This window comes from Oryctolagus cuniculus, chromosome 13 (genome assembly GCF_051225735.1).
Source record: "Oryctolagus cuniculus isolate XC-2025 breed Fujian yellow rabbit chromosome 13, ASM5122573v1, whole genome shotgun sequence".
In the NCBI taxonomy this organism is placed as follows: domain Eukaryota; kingdom Metazoa; phylum Chordata; class Mammalia; order Lagomorpha; family Leporidae; genus Oryctolagus; species Oryctolagus cuniculus.
In genome coordinates, this window is record NC_142879.1 from 62006703 (window position 1) to 62023634 (window position 16932).

The 16932-nt window shown below is 36.9% G+C and overlaps 1 protein-coding gene across 1 annotated transcript in view; it reads left to right on the top strand.

Moving 5' to 3' along the window:
* LOC100345702 (WD repeat-containing protein 64) overlaps nucleotides 1-16932 on the top strand; it is a 161644-nt gene that overhangs the window by 128836 nt on the left and 15876 nt on the right. Inside the window, exons 21-23 of the mRNA XM_008268195.5 lie at nucleotides 256-361; nucleotides 2715-2773; nucleotides 14486-14595. Of these exons, the coding sequence (XP_008266417.4) occupies nucleotides 256-361; nucleotides 2715-2773; nucleotides 14486-14595 (275 nt within the window). The remainder of the gene's footprint in view (nucleotides 1-255; nucleotides 362-2714; nucleotides 2774-14485; nucleotides 14596-16932) is intronic.

Here is a 16932-nt window from a genome sequence, read left to right on the forward strand (position 1 = left end):
AATCTGAAGTATAATCTATAATAGAGTTTAGATGTTTATAATTAATAGTTATCTATACCTTTAGATTATTCAATCTCAGGAGTCAATCCCTATTGATAGCTGCAAAATATTTTTATTACAAAGAAGAGAATCATGTTTCAGAACTTGAGATAATTCTTGGGATATAATATTTATAGAGCAATTCAATTTCAGTATTAAGGCTTTATAGATTTATTATCACACAAAAAAACTTCATTTGCATTGTCCTCTATTTAGGGAAGGCTAATAAAAGATACGCTACCTTTCACAAAACATTCTGCCATTCCTCTGGCATCACTGTATACTGATTCATGCGCCAGGATGCTACTGACTGGAAATATGGGTAAGTTGTTACTCATATATTTAGCCACAGGCATTGTAACAACCTAAATGACATAAAATGGTTATAAATACATAATCTTTATTGAGACGAGAGAAGATCTAAGATGTATGCTTAACCAGGAGAGAATGTCATGGGTAGCTTGCTGAATAAATAGAATACATGAATGTTGGGAGAACCTATTGGCATTCTACCTCCTTATTTAGAGCAAGGCTTTCTGTCTCTTCTGTCTTATATATAAATACATGGCTACCCATCCTCATACCTTACTTTATTGAGAAGAATACAGAGTTTTAACTTTGAACATTGAAAGTTAATAATAATTATTAAAGGGATAGTAATAATTATTAAAGGGAATGGTGACAAATATTAGAGAGGAAATTTTTTCTTCATGGAGGGGTATATTTTGCTATAATTAATATAATTGATCTTAACTCTTTCATTTAATACTGTTTTTTGTTCTTCCTATTTTTCTTCTTCTATATTGTGAATTAAAAATTTTGTGTATATATACATGCAGGTGCTCATACATGTGTAAGACAGTTTCTAATTTCACCAGTGTTTAGGTTTTTTTTTTAAATCTGAATGAATCAGCATCTTTTCAGTTAAGGCAGAAAGCTTAGCCCACTGTAATTTTCTCTCTTCTCCACATGTACCCCTTCACTTGTTTGCTGATGTAATTTGTGAACTGTAAATCCAGAGTAGATCTGCTAGTATATTAATATTTCCATCATAACTTTTATGAACATTTTTCTCTTTTCAAAATTTATTTTGTAAAAACCTCAACACCCTATATTGTACTACCAATTGTTTGAGTCTTTCATTCAGTACTATCATATATTTACAAGAGTTACAGAGAAGCCGAAACAGACAGAGATGGAGAGGGATGTTTTCCTTTACTTTTAATCTATACGTGCCTGTATTTAAAGTGGACTTCTTATAGATAACATGCTTGGGTTATATTTTGAGATCTACTCTGACAATCTCTGTCTTTTCATTGGTACTATTTAGACCATTGGTATAGTTAGACTGGCATAGATGGACTAACATCTACTGTCCTCTGAAGAACAGTGTTTTTAATTCTTAGTAACAAATCCTTAGAAACCTGAGGTGCTGGACAATAGGCTTCCTTTCCCCTGTGTTGGGGCTATGATCTCCCTCCATGATCTCCCTCCAATAATCACTTGTCCATGTCCTGGAAGCATAGGGTCCACAGTCCTCCCTTCAGTGAAACACAGACAAGACACCTCTTCTCCTTGGAGGAGTTCTACATTTCCTGGGTCAACCAACACTTGTTTAAAACGATGGGACTGTGTAAGTTTCCAGGCCAGTATATGTCCTCTTCTTCCATTGCCAATTACATGTACTTGGGTTGTCATTGCTGTGTGCAAGGCAGAAATTTCATAGGAAAATGAAACTGACACCAGGAGACCATGTCCCTGCACATGCCCAATTTCAAATAACACAATATCACTTCAGGAGTATTAAAAGTACTTTGTAATACCAAAGTATTCCTAAATATCCTCTCCTAACTTTTATAACACTGTCATTCATTTCAAGCATTACAATAATCAAATATATTGTTGCTATTATAATTTTGTATCAACTATTATCTGTAAATAATAAGATAATACTTGTCATTTTAACTTTACTTATTCTTTGTCTAATATTGTTTCTTTATGTAAATATGAATTTCTGATCTAACTCATTTTCCTTTTCTTTGAAGAAATTGTCTTAATATTTTTTGCAGGACAGGTCTACTAGTGAGAAATTCTCTCATTTTTGTTTATCTGAGAAAGTATTCCTTCTTCACTGTTGAAGGGTACAGAATTCTAGGTTGGTGGTTTTTATTCTCACAACACATTAAATATTTCATACCACACTTTTCTTGCTAACAGTGTTTCTGAGAAGTCGTTTGATTAAATTCTCAACTTTCTTTCTGTCTGGTTTCTTTCAAGACTTTTTTCTTTATCCTTGTTTGGGTACTATAGGTCTAGATGTAGTTATGGCATTTCTGTGTCTTTTTAAAATGCACCTCACTTGGTTTGTAGGATGAATATCTCTGTAAGAGTTAGGATTCTATTTGGTAGTGCTATATTCAGTCCTATTATCCACCCTGATCTCCAGAAGAATTTTCATTATGACTGGATAAGGCAAAATCATTATAACTAATTCACCCAGAAAAAAATTATTACCTATAAGAGTTTGTATGAAAATTCTTCTTTCATTTTTTTTCACAGATTCTATTTTATTTATCAATATAAGCACCTCATTCAAAATTACTTAACATTAGTAGTAGTACCTATTTGGTCAACATGGCATTAAAGATTCTAATGTTTAATTTAATTTTATACAGAAGGACATGTTATCATATTCAGCATTAATTCCTTCCTGGAACCTCCTCATGATGAAAAGGTAAGCAATTTAATCTTCTACTTTAATGAATCAGCACATATTTATTGAGCATTTCATTTATGCTAGATACCAAGAAAATAGAAATTAAGACTCCCTGCTCTCAAGGCACATATATTCTTGAAATTTGAGCTAAATGACAAATAACAATGGTGTACTGGTAAAGAGGGAATAGATGAGGGAGAGGGATTGAGTAGGTCAGCCAGGAGTCTCTTTGCATCTTCTTCATGTTTTGACTTATCTGTGAGTATTCATTTAGCAACCTATTTGTTTAAAGGAGTTCATAGGTAATCCTTCTCCATCATAAGTTCGTCTATCTTATACATCTTCATGTCATTTCATAACCTTTCCTTGCAAATCTAGTGCAGAATTATAATTATTTTGAAGAAAATCTTCTTCATATATAGTCTAAATCTAATCTTCCTTATAATTCAGGTACTTTTAATTCTATTTTTAGTGTTAAAACAATGTAAATGTCACCATCCTTATTTTATAAACATTTAAATATGTACCTCTAATATGTATATGAATATCCAAATATATCTATATTTATTATATATTTAAATCGAACACTGATTAAAGATTGTACTAAAAACACACTATCTGAGTGTGGGCTTATTTCCCTTTAAGTTAGTATTTCAAATCCAGAAATTAAATATTAGCATAAACAGTAATGCTTCACTTTTGAATCATAAGGATTAGCATATGAAAACACAGATTAAGATTTGATTCTTCAGCCCTAAAGGCGTTCAGATCTGGCTGAAAAGCCCATGAGAGTATTTCAGGCATGGAAAGCCAAGACCCTCTGGCAAAAAAAAAAAAAAAAAGACCTAAACGAAAGATCTCTGTGAGTGAGATCCCAGTGGAAAGAACAGGTCTTCAAAGAAGGAGGTACCTTTCTCTGAAGGGAGGAGAGAACCTCCACTTTGACTGTGACCTTGTCTAAACAAGATAAGAGTCGGAGAAATCAAAAGGTTTCCATAGCCTTGGAAACTCATGACAAGAGCCTAGGGTGATTACTGATGCCATAAACAGGAGTGTCAATTTGTAAAGTCAACAACAGGAGTCACTGTGCACTTACTCCTCATGTAGGATCTCTGTCCTTAATGTGCTGTACATTGAGATTTAATGCTATAACGAGTACTCAAACAGTATATTTCACTTTGTGTTTCTATGGGGTGCAAACTGTTGAAATCTTTACTTAATGCATACTAAACTGATCTTCTGTAAAAAAAAAGAAATTATCAATTCCCAACTTGACTCGCACTGGGATTAAACATGACAATAGGTCTGATCTGATTTCATCATCATTTAAAAAATCATCTATTATTTTTCACTTTATGTTTCTGTATGGGAGCAAACTGTTGAAATCTTTACTTATTGTATGCCAAACTGATCTTCTGTATATAAAGAGAAACAAAAATGAATCTTGATGTGAATGGAAGGGGAGAGGGAGTGGGAAAGGGGAGGGTTGCAGGTGGGAGGGACGTTATGGGGGGGGAAGCCATTGTAATCCATAAGCTGTACTTTGGAAATTTATATTCATTAAATAAAAGTTAAAAAAAAAGATTTGATTCCTTTTTTTTTTTTTTTTGGACAGGCAGAGTGGACAGTGAGAGAGAGAGAGACAGAGAGAAAGGTCTTCCTTTGCCGTTGGTTCACCCTCCAATGGCCGCTGCGGCCGGTGCACCGCGCTGATCCGAAGGCAGGAGCCAGGAGCCAGGTGCTTTTCCTGGTCTCCCATGGGGTGCAGGGCCCAAGCACCTGGGCCATCCTCCACTGCACTCCCTGGCCACAGCAGAGAGCTGGCCTGGAAGAGGGGCAACCAGGACAGAATCCGGCACCCCAACCGGGACTAGAACTCGGTGTGCCGGCGCCGCTAGGCGGAGGATTAGCCTAGTGAGCTGCAGCGCCGGCCCAAGATTTGATTCCTTAAGGTATGCAGAATGATTATGATTTCAACATTATTTTATTTAACCAATATAGTTTTTATTTCATTCCAAAGAATCCATGGTAGTTAGCAAAAAGTTCAGGTACTCAATTTTAAAAGTATTATGTCTCAAAGAGCATAAAACAGAGAATGGTTTGCCCAGGATGACACAGTCCATTAATGACAAAATCAGTGTCAAAGATAACGGTTCTTCTTCTATAATCTAATGTACCTTCTGTATGTAACTTACGTTTATCACATGGAAAACAACAAGGTCCAAACAACTGTGAAACACAAAGTTTCATTTACCAATAACTACAAATTTCTTATAATCAAGACATGAAGTAAGCTGAACAAAATAAAATCATCCATTTCAAGTACATACAAGTGAATGCTTATCTACTCTTATCTACTTGTTTTTTCCTACTGTCACAATTATCAATATTGTATTATTACTTTTAACAAAAAATATGTTTTTGCAAATTAACTACAAATTGGCAACTAAAACATTTTGAAATTCAGAGAAAAGCTTCAAAATATACAGATATAAAGAATATTGTTACTGTAATTTTAAAGCATTTTTACCAATTTAAAAGAAGATAAACTATTTTAATAACTTACTTAAAATTCTTCCATACCGATCTCACGTCAACCTTTTCTGTACTTGAAAAATGATTATGCGATTTGTTCATGGCTGCTAATTTATAAATACACAACAAAATCTGAGTATACAATCTGGCTATATTACATAGATTAACATATGACAATGCATTAACCAGGCCCAGCTATAGATTAAAATTGCAGTGAAAATCTAATATGTGCATGTTAAATTCAGAGGTTAATCTTTTTTTTAACTTTTATTATATGAATATAAATTTCCAAAGTACAGCTTATGGATTACAATGGCTTCCCCTCCATAACTTCCATAACTTCCCTCCCACCCGCAACCCTCCCCTTTCCCGCTCTCTCTCCCCTTCCATTCACATCAAGATTCATTTTCAATTATCTTTATATACAGAAGATCAGTTTGGCATATATTAAGTAAAGATTTCAACAGTTTGCACCCCCATAGAAACACAAAGTGAAAAATACTGTTTGAGTACTCGTTATAGCATTAAATCACAATGTACAGCACATTAAGGACAGAGATCCTACATGAGGAGTAAGTGCACAGTGACTCCTGTTGTTGACTTTACAAATTGACACTCCTGTTTATGGCATCAGTAATCACCCTAGGCTCTTGTCATGAGTTTCCAAGGCTATGGAAGCCTTTTGAGTTCACCGACTCTGATCATATTTAGGCAAGGTCATAGTCAGAGTGGAAGTTCTCTCCTCCCTTCAGAGAAAGGTACCTCCTTCTCTGATGACCTGTTCTTTCCACTGGGATCTCTATCACAGAGATCTTTCATTTAGGTCTTTTTTTTTTTTTTTGCCAGAGGGTCTTGGCTTTCCATGCCTGAAATACTCTCATGGGCTCTTCAGCCATATCCGAATGCCTTAAGGGCTGATTCTGAGGCCAGAGTGCTGTTTAGGACATCTGCCATTCTATGAGTCTGCTGTGTATCTCGCTTCCCATGTTGGAACTTTCTCTCCCTTTTTTATTCTATCAGTTAGTATTTGCAGACACTAGTCTTGTTTATGTGATCCCTTTGGCTCTTAGTCCTATCATTATGATCAATTGTGAGCAGAAATTGATCACTTTGACTAGTGAGATGGCATTGGTACATGCCACCTTGATGGGATTGAATTGGAATCCCCTGGTATGATTCTTATTCTACTGTTTGGGGCAAGTCAGCTTCAGCATGTCCCAAATTTCACATCTCTACCTCTGTTATTCCCACTCTTATATTTAACAGGGATCACTTTTCAGTTAAGTTTCAACACTTAAGAATAACTGTGTATTGATTACAGTATTCAACCAAAAGTATTAATAGAACAAACAAAAAATATACTAAGAGGGATAATGTATTAAGTTGCTCATCAACAGTAAGGGCAAGGGCTGATCAAGTCACTGTTTTGCACAGTGTTCGTTTCACTTCAACAGGTTTCCTTTCTGGCACTCGGTTAGTTGTCACTGATCAGGGAGGGCATATGATATTTGTCCGTTTGGGACTGGCTTATTTCACCCAGCATAATGTTTTTCAAATTCCTAACAGGGATCACTTTTCAGTTAAAATTTAAACACCTAAGAATAATTTTGTGTTAATTACACAGTTCAAACAATAGTATTAAGGAAAACAGAAAAATACTAAAAGGAATAAAGTAGTAAGTTGTTCCTTGACAGTCAGAACAAGGGCTTATCAAGTCATTGTTTCTCATAATGTCTACTTCACTTCAACATGTTTCCTTTTAGATGCACAGTTAGTTGCCATTGATCAGGGAGAACATATGATATTTGTCCCTTTGGGACTGGCTTATTTCACTCAGCATCATGTTTTCCAGATTCCTCCATCTTGTTGCAAATGACCGGGTTTCATTTTTTTTGACTGCTGTATAGTATTCTACAGGGTACATGTCCCATAATTTCTTTATCTAGTCTACTGTTGATGGACATTTAGGATGACTCCAGGTCTTAGCTATTGTGAATTGAGCTGCAATAAACATTAAGGTGCAGACAGCTTTTTGTTTGCCAATTTAATTTCCTATGGGTATATTGCAAGGAGTGGGATGGCTGGGTTGAATGATAGGGTTATATTCAGGTTTCTGAGGAATCTCCAGACTGACTTCCATAGTGGCTTAACCAGTTTGCATTCCCACCAATAGTGGGTTAGTGTCCCTTTTCCCCCACATCCTCTCCAGCATCTATTGTTGGTAGATTTCTGAATGTGAGCCATTCTAACCGGGGTGAGGTGAAAATCATTGTGGTTTTGATTTGCATTTTCCTGATTGCTAGTGATCTTGAACATTTTTCCATGTGTCTGTTAGCCCTTTGGATTTCCTCTTTTGAAAAATGTCTATTGAGGTCCTTGGCCCATCTCTTAAGTGGGTTGTTTGTTTTGATGTTGTGGAGTTTCTTGATTTCTTTGTAGATTCTGGTTATCAACCCTTTATCTGTTACATGGTTTGTGAACATTTTTTCCCATTCTGTCGGTTGCCTCTTCACTTTTCTGACTGTTTCTTTTGCAGTACAGAAACTTCTCAATTTGATGCAATCCCAAATGTTAATTTTGGCTTTGACTGCCTGTGCTTCTGGGGTCTTTTCCAAGAAGTCTTTGCTGGTACCTATATCTTGCAGGGTTTTTCCAATGCTCTCTAATAATTTGATGGTGTCGGGTCATAGATTTAAGTCTTTGATCCATGTTGAGTGAATTTTTCTGTAAGGTGAAAGGTAGGGGTCTTGCTTCATGATTCTGCACGTGGACTTCCAGTTTTCCCAGCACCATTTATTGAATAGACTGTTCTTACTCCAGGGATTGATTTTGGATCCTTGATCAAATATAAGTTGGCTGTAGATGTTTGGATTGATTTCTGGTGTTTCAATTCTGTTCCATTTGTCTATCTATTTGTTTCTGTACCAGTACCATGCTGTTTTGATAACAACTGCCCTGTAGTAGGTCCTGAAATCTGGTATTGTGATGCCTCCGGCTTTGTTTTTGTTGTACAAGATTGCTTTAGCTATTCGAGGTCTCCTGTGTCTCCATATGAAATTCAGCATCATTTTTCCAGATCTGAGAAGAAGCTCTTTGGTATCTTGATTGGTATTGCATTGAATGTATAAATTGCTTTTGGGAGAATGGACATTTTGATGATATTGATTCTTCCAATACATGAGCATGGAAGATTTTTTGGTGTCCTCTTCCATTTCTTTCTTTAAGATTTTGTAATTCTCATCGTGGAGATCTTTAACGTCCTTGGTTAAGTTTATTCCAAGGTATTTGATTGTTTTTGTAGCTATTGTGAATGGGATTGATCTTAGAAGTTCTTCCTCAGCCATGGCTTTGCCTGTGTATACAAAGGCTGTTGATTTTTGTGCATTGATTTTATATTCTGCTACTTTGCCAAACTCTTCTATGAGTTCCAATAGTCTCTTAGTAGAGTTCTTTGGGTCCCCTAAATAAAAAATCATATCATCTGCAAAGAGAGATAGTTTGAGTTCTTCCTTCCCAATTTGTATCCCTTTAATTTCTTTTTCTTGCCTAATAGCTCTGGCTAGAACTTCCAGAACTATATTGAATAGCAGTGGTGAGAGTAGGCATCCCTGTCTGGTACCAGATCTCAGTGGAAATGCTTCCAACTTTTCCCTATTCAATAGGATGTTGGCCGTGGGTTTTTCATAGATTGCTTTGATTGTATTGAGGAATGTTCCTTCCATTCCCAGTTTGCTTAGAATTTTCATCATGAAAGGGTGTTGTATTTTATCAAATGCCTTCTCTGTGTCTACTGAGATAATCATATGGTTTTTCTTCTGCAGTCTGTTAATGTGGTGTATCACACTGATTGTTTTGCGCACACTGAACCATCCCTGCATACCAGGGATAAATCCCATTTGGTCTGAGTGCATGATCTTTCTGATGTGTTGTTGCATTCTATTGGCCAGAATTTTATTGAGGATTTTTGCATCTATGTTCATCAGGGATATTGGTCTGTAATTCTCTTTCAATGCTGCATCTTTTTCCGGCTTAGGAATTAAGGTGATGCTGGCTTCATAGAAAGAATTTGGGAGGACTCCCTGTTTTTCGATTCTTCTCAATAGTTTGAGAAGAAATGGAGTTAGTTCTTCTCTAAATGTCTGGTAGAATTCAGCAGTGAATCCATCTGGTCCTGGGCTTTTCTTTGTTGGGAGGGCCTTTATTACTGTTTCAATTTCTGTCTCAGTTATGGATCTTTTTGGGTTTTCTATGTCTTCCTGGTTCAATTTAGGTAGGTTGCATGTGTCCAGGAATCTATCCGTTTCTGATAGGTTTCCCTGTTTGCTGGCATACAAGTCCTTGTAGTAATTTCTGATGATTCTTTTTATTTCTGTGGTTTCTGTTGTTACATTTCCTTTTTCATCTCTGATTTTATTAATTTGGGTCTTTTCTCTTCTTTTTAGTTAGTTGAGCCAATGGCGTGTCAATTTTGTTTATTTTTTCACAAAACCAGCTCCTCATTTGGCTGTTTTTTTGTAATGTGTTTTTGGATTCAATCCTGTTAATTTCTTCTCTGATTTTAATTATTTCTCTTCTCCTACTAGATTTGGGTATGGTTTGCTGCAGATTTTCTAGATCCTTGAGATGCATTGAAAGCTCATCTATTTGGTGCCTTTCCAATTTCTTGATGCAGTCACCTATTGATACAAACTTTCCTCTTAACACTGCTTTTGCTGTATCCCATAAGTTTTGGTATGTTGTGCTGTTATCCTCATTTACTTCCAGAAAATGTTTGATTTCTCTTTTAATTTCTTCTATGACCCGTTGTTCATTCAGGAGCATGTTGTTCAATCTTCATGCGTTTACATATGCTCTAGGGATTCCTGAGTTGCTAATTTCCAACTTCATTCCTCTATGGTCTAAAAAGCTGCATGGTATGATTCTAATTCTTTAGAATTTGCTGAGACTTGCTTTATGGCCTAGTATGTAGCCAATCCTAGAGAAGGTTCCATGTACTGCTGAGAAGAATGTAAATGCTTTATGTGTAGGATGAAAAGTTCTGTAGATATCTGTTAGATCCATTTGGGCTATAGTGTCATTTAAATCTGTCTCCTGTTGATCTTCTGTCCTGTTGATCTGTCTATTTCTGAGAGTGGAGTATTGAAGTCCCCCAGTACTATTGTATTAGGGTCTAAGTCTCCCTTTAAGTCCCTTAACAAATCTTTTAAATAAAGCAGTGCCCTGTAATTAGTTGCATATACATTGATAATCGTTATATCTTCCTGTTGAATTGATCCCTTAATCATTATATAGTGCCCCCTCTTTGTCTCTCTTAACAGTTTTTGTGGTAAAGTTTATGTTGTCTGATATAAAGATGGCTACACCTGCTCTTTTTTCATTTCTGTTGGCATGGTATATCTTTTTCCAGCCTTTTACTTTCAGTCTGTATGGATCTTTGTTGGAAAGATGTGTTTCTTGTAAGCAGCAAATAGATGGGTTTTGTTTCTTAACCCAGTCAGCCAATCGGTGTCTTTAACTGAACAGTTCAAGCCATTAACGTTCAATGTGACTATTGATAAGCAGTAACTTTGCCCTTCCATTTGCCAAAGATATCTTCTAATATATGCTTTGAACTTCCTGTGATCTTTTGCTGTGAGGTTTCCTTCTTTTACCTTCTTTCATATTGACGACCATGTTTCTGTGTTTCCGTGTGTAACACATCTTTAAGCATCTTTTGCTGGGCTGGATGAGTGGCGACAAATTCTTTCAATTTCTGTTTGCTGTGAAAGGTCTTCATTTCACCTTCATTCACAAATGAGAGCTTTGCAGGGTATAATATTCTAGGCTGGCAGTTTTTCTCTCTTAGTACCTGGGCTATATCTCGCCATTCCCTCCTAGCTTGTAGGGTTTCTGATGAGAAGTCAGCTGTGAGTCTGATTGGAGATCCTCTGAGAGTAATCTGATGTTTCTCTCTTGCACATTTTAGGATCTTTTCTTTATGTTTCAATGTGTTGAGTTTGATTACAATGTGACGTGATGAGGATCTTTTTTGGTCATGTTTATTAGGGGTTCTATGAGCTTCCTGTACTAGGATGTCTCTGTCCTTCTCCAAACCTGGGAAATTTTCTGCTAGTATCTCACTAAAAAGGCCTTCTAATCCTTTCTCCCTCTCCATGCCTTCAGGAACTCCTAGAACCCGAATGTTGGGTTTTTTAATAGTATCCTGCAGATTCCTGACAATATGTTTTAGATTTCTAATTTCCTCTTCTTTTCTTTGGTTTGACTGTATATTTTCCTGTTCTCTGTCTTCTAAGTCCGATATTCTCTCTTCTGCTTCACTCATTCTGTTTTTAAGGCTCTCTAATGTGTTTGTCATTTGATCAATTGAATTCTTCATTTCATTATGATTTCTTGTCACTATCACAGTTTCATGTTCTACTAGTTGTTTCACTTCATTTTGATTCCTCCTTAATATTTCATTTTTGCACGAGAGATTTTCTATCTTGTCCATTAAGGATTTCTGTAGTTCAAGAATTTGTTTTTTGAGAACTTCTTAATGTTCCTATCAATTTTTGAGATCCACTTCTTGCATTTCTTCTATTTCATCATCTTCATAATCCTGAATTGGGGTGTCTATTTCATTTGGGGGCGTCATACTGTCTTCCTTGTTCTTGTTACCTCGGTTTTTCCATTTGTTGTTTGTCATATTGGAGATATTCTTTGGTTTCTTCACTGTGGTGTTTTTTTCTCATTATACTGTGACTCTAAATTAAGTGGACCGTCTGCTTTTGATGGATCCTTAGAGGCTGTGATGGGTGTGGCCAGAGAGCTCTGTTTGGTTCTTCAGGGTTAAGGGTGTGCCAAAGTTGACTCACCCAGATTGTTCTCTTGCTCGCTTGCTCGCTCTCTCTCACTCTCTCTTTTTTTTTTTTTTTGATTCAGTTGGGAAGTAATTCCACACAGCTGAGTGGGATTGAGGGTAGTTGATGTATGAAATCTGGCCCCTGTGGGTATTTGTCTGCTTACCCCTGGGACCACACAAAGAGTTTATGCAGCCCTCAGTGTGGTCTCAAGTTTCTCCACAGTCTCTCACCAGTTTGCCCAGGTTACCAAGTTTGTGTACTTGGTGAGTTCAGAGGTTAATATTGTTCTCCACCCCTCCCCACATTATTGTTGAAAAGAAGTTTCATGGATTTTAAAACAATAGGGAAAAACTCTCCATAGCAAGGTAAATGATACATATGATTATATATACACAAATACACACAAAAGACAGTCCTACTTTCTAATTTCAGGTTATACATTGAAGGATCAGGAAATCAATTTAGTGAGTTGGAACCAATTTAATGAGTTAAGTAAAAGTAGAAGAGATTTCAGTGTGATGTAATAGAATAGAACAGACAATACTGGCAGGCATTAGGAAAGTTAAATAGCCAGTTGAGAAACTTGCTTCAGATGATATGCAGGTGTACATTTGTTTGTTTGTTTGTTTTAAATATTTACTTATTTATTTGAAAGGCAGAGTTACAGAGGCAGAGGCAAAGAGAGAGAGGTATTCCATCCACTGGTTTACTTCCCAGATGGCCACAATGACTGGAGATGGGCAAATTTGAAGCTGGGAGCCTGGAGCTTCTTCCAGGTCTCCCATGTTGGTGCAGGGGCCCAAGGACATAAGCATATTATCAGGGAGCTAGATCAGAAGTGGAGCAGCTGGGACTCGAACCAGTGCCCATATGAGATGCTGGAGCTGCAGGCAGTGGCTTTACCTGACATGCCACAGTGCCAGCCCTGTATATTTGTTTTTACTGAGTCACAAAACAAAATCTGTATTTTACTACAGGTATGGAACACGTTAGAGAAACATTTTCCTTAGAGAATCCCATCCTTAGGCAGAGAAAGAAACCATGAAACACAAGATACTCTTAAATAGTCTTGGGAAAATAAGTTTGCTCTCCAAGAAAGACCAGAAGAAATTGAGTCAGAAGGCCAAGAAATTTAGGAGGAACTATACCTAACCTTTGTTAAAGTTCAAATGTAGGATACTTTTAGGAGAACTTCAAGCTTCTAGGGCTCTAGTCAAACAAATACTCCTAGGTAGATGACCCAGGGTGCAGTAAGATCTTAGTCTGAGTTCATCAGTTGTAAAAAAAAAAAAAAGAACATACCCGGGGTTGGCACTGTGGCGGATTGGGTTAAAGCCCTGACCTGAAGTGCCAGCATTCCATATGGGTCTCAGCTGCTCCTCTTCCCATCCAGCTCTCTGCTATGGCCTGGGAAAGCAATAGAAGATGGCTCAGGTCCTTGGGCCCCTGCACCCACGTGGGAGACTGGAAGAAGCTCCTCGCTCCTGGCTTCAGATCGGTGCAGCTCCACCATTGTGGCCCTCTAGGGAATGAACCAGCTGATGGAAGACCTCTCTCTCTCTCTTTCTGTCTCTACCTCTCTCTGTAACTCTGTCTTTCAAATAAATAACATAAATAAATTTAAAAAGAAAACATACTCTAAGGCCATGTGACTGTAGCACAAACTCCTCAGTTGACAACCCTACCTCACATACTTCAGAAATGTCTTGAGGCCCATAAACGGCTCCAACCTTGAGAATAAACTGAAAGGAACATGCTAATTAAGACTCATGAAGTTTCTGAAAGGCTATGAGTTCCACTCATCATTTTTGTCACTTCCTGATAGTATATACCTCCCATCCCACACCTTTCAAAAAATAATATGGCCAATGTTATGGCGGGGGGGGAAACAATTGTAATCCATTAGGTGTACTTTGGAAATTTATATTCATTAAATAAAAGTTAAAAAATTTGAATACAGGAAGTCTTTTTGCCAATCTTCATTTGAGTTTTACCTTCCAATTCTGCTTCCTCCCACTCCTGATTATATACATGCTCACTCTTCCCATAACCACCTGCTAAAGCATTTCTTTCATCTAGTCATCTACTAATCACCAACTAAATTAATTGCCAATCTTCACTCACATGCTAAATTACTAAGGCTATAAGATGCTTTCTCTCCAATGTTATGTGTGGATTAATAAATCTCTAAAAATGGCACTTTGATACTCAACAAGAAAAGAAGAGCTAATTGGGTAAGGTTCTAGTCATCTACCACAGATGTCACTCATAAGCATGGATCTCTCATGCCCAAGAATAGATTGTGACCAGCATATACTTATTCCAACGGATATGCTTCATTTTTACTATCTAGAAATTCAAGCAGCTGCTTTCCTGGCGTGCCCATGCATTAGAAATTATTCAAGTAATCTACGTGGAAGACAAACAAGTAGTGCTTACAGCCTCCATCGATGGCTCAGTAAGGTAAGACAAGGTGGCTTCATACTGTGGATTCAGGGATTTAAGTATGAGAGGAAAAGGATTTCAAGCTAAAATTGAAGAACACAGTTAAAATGCAATCTTTGTAAGTAAATAAAGTAAAAAAAATAGAATAATAAAAAGGTGACACAAAGGGATTAGAGAAGATGTTCACTGATTTGGAATTATTTTCCACATCCAAGAAAATGAGATGACATCCTCATTATTGTTTTTAGCCCTTGTCTATATTCCTGTGGAACAGTGGTCTTTCTACTTTTTACTTATTGAACATTATGTTTAGTGGTGTATTATGCCTGTGATTATAAACGGAAATGAAGTTATTGTAAAAATCAAAGGAGAAAAGAAAGGAAGGAAGAAGGGTAGATGGAGGGAGGAAGGAGGGAGGGAGAGAAATATGGTTATTATCTTCTTTTTATTTATTTATTTATTTATTTATTTATTTAATTTTTGACAGGCAGAGAGGACAGTGAGAGAGAGAGAGAGACAGAGAGAAAGGTCTTCCTTTGCCGTTGGTTCACCCTCCAATGGCCGCCGCGGCCAGCACCGCGCTGATCCAAAGCCAGGAGCCAGGTACTTCTCCTGGTGTCCCATGCAGGTGCAGGGCCCAAGGACTTGGGCCATCCTCCACTGCACTCCCTGGCCACAGCAGAGAGCTGGCCTGGAAGAGGGGCAACCAGGACAGAATCCAGCGCCTCGACCGGGACTAGAACCCTGTGTGCTGGCGCCGCAAGGCGGAGGATTAGCCTATTGAGCTGCGGTGCCGGCCGGTTATTATCTTCTTAGAATTGTATCTATGAAATACATGAAATCTATTCTCTTTATATTAATAAAATTATTTAAAAAGATATAACAAATGTATTTCCAATAAGAATTTTTTTTGAGTTATTTCAAAGAATCAAGCAAGACAGGTGAAAGAGATATCCAAACCTAGAGAAGATCATAAAAAGAGGCTCAAGATTGAAAATCATAGAAAAGTTATAAACAAATTCTAAGAAAAATGAGTGAGCTAATTAGTCTACTGAACAAAAGTCTACTTGTTTTTAATTACCCAGATAATGCTAAGTACATACACTACAAATGCCAAGACATAGACATATATATGAGGAGAAAGAAAAGACATTTCTGGAGACAAATTACTATCTTTTAAAATGTCTTAAAATCATGGTAATCAATTATTATTTTAGGAGAATGAAGTTAAGCGAGATTAAGAGATGCAAAGTGGTTTCAAAGTATATTAGAGAATTTAAACAAATAAGAATGAAGAGGAAGAAATATTTTATGTTTCATAAAAGCCCTTGAACGAAAATTAAATAGACCTTAACTAAAACTATGTGGGCTTCAGGCCAAAGAGGCAGGGACAAGGCTATGCCATGGTTGGTAGTCATTGTTAGAAACTAGAAACTTTGCTATGAAAGAAATAGCCACTAAAGCATTTTAAACAGAGGAGTAACAGGAGCTAAATTATATATTTAAAAGATACCGTATAGGGATAGACTGTAGGGCAGCAAAACTGAGTACAAGATCAGTTATATGTCTATAGTGAATACAGTAACTTGGATTAGGGAAGTGCCAACAGTGATGGAAATATATGATGTAGAACTGAGTGCTGTCTCAGAGGTAACATAAATTCATAAATCTTAATTGAAAGGGGTGGAAAGTGGAACAAAATCGGAAATATGTCATTGTAAAAATTAAAAGAAAAATAAGAAAAAGAGGAGGGTGAGTGAGAGGGAGGAAGGAAGGGAGGGTAGGGTGGTAAATACTATCATGCTCTTAAAACTATTTATATGAAATATATTAAATTTGTTCCCTTTATATGAGCAAAAGAAAAAAAAGACCCTTGACCTTACACTTAAGTGAATGTTGTTGTTACTAATCAAGATAGGAGTCATTCAAAGACAAAATACTTATGATTATGGAAAGATGAAAGAGAAGGTTTAGAAATGTTCAGTTCAAGGTGGATCTGTAGGGAAAAGGTACTATTCTGGATGAAAAGCAATGATGTGTTGTATTACTTGCAGAAGAGATTAAAAGTATGAAATTTTCATTATTATGGCTGTTTTTAACAACTGTCCCTTGGCCTGTACTTCAGCTTATTTTCAGGTACCTGTCAGCAGAACTGTTAATTGGAGTTTGCAACAAACATGCCCATGTGTGTACACGCGTGCACACACACACACACACACATACTAGTTGTAAGCATTCCCTGTTTGTCTTACTCTGTTCAGGCTGCTTTAACAAGATGCTTTAGACTGGGGAATTTATAAACAACAGAAACGTGTTGCTCACAGTGCTGGAGCCTGGGATGTCCAACACCAAGGC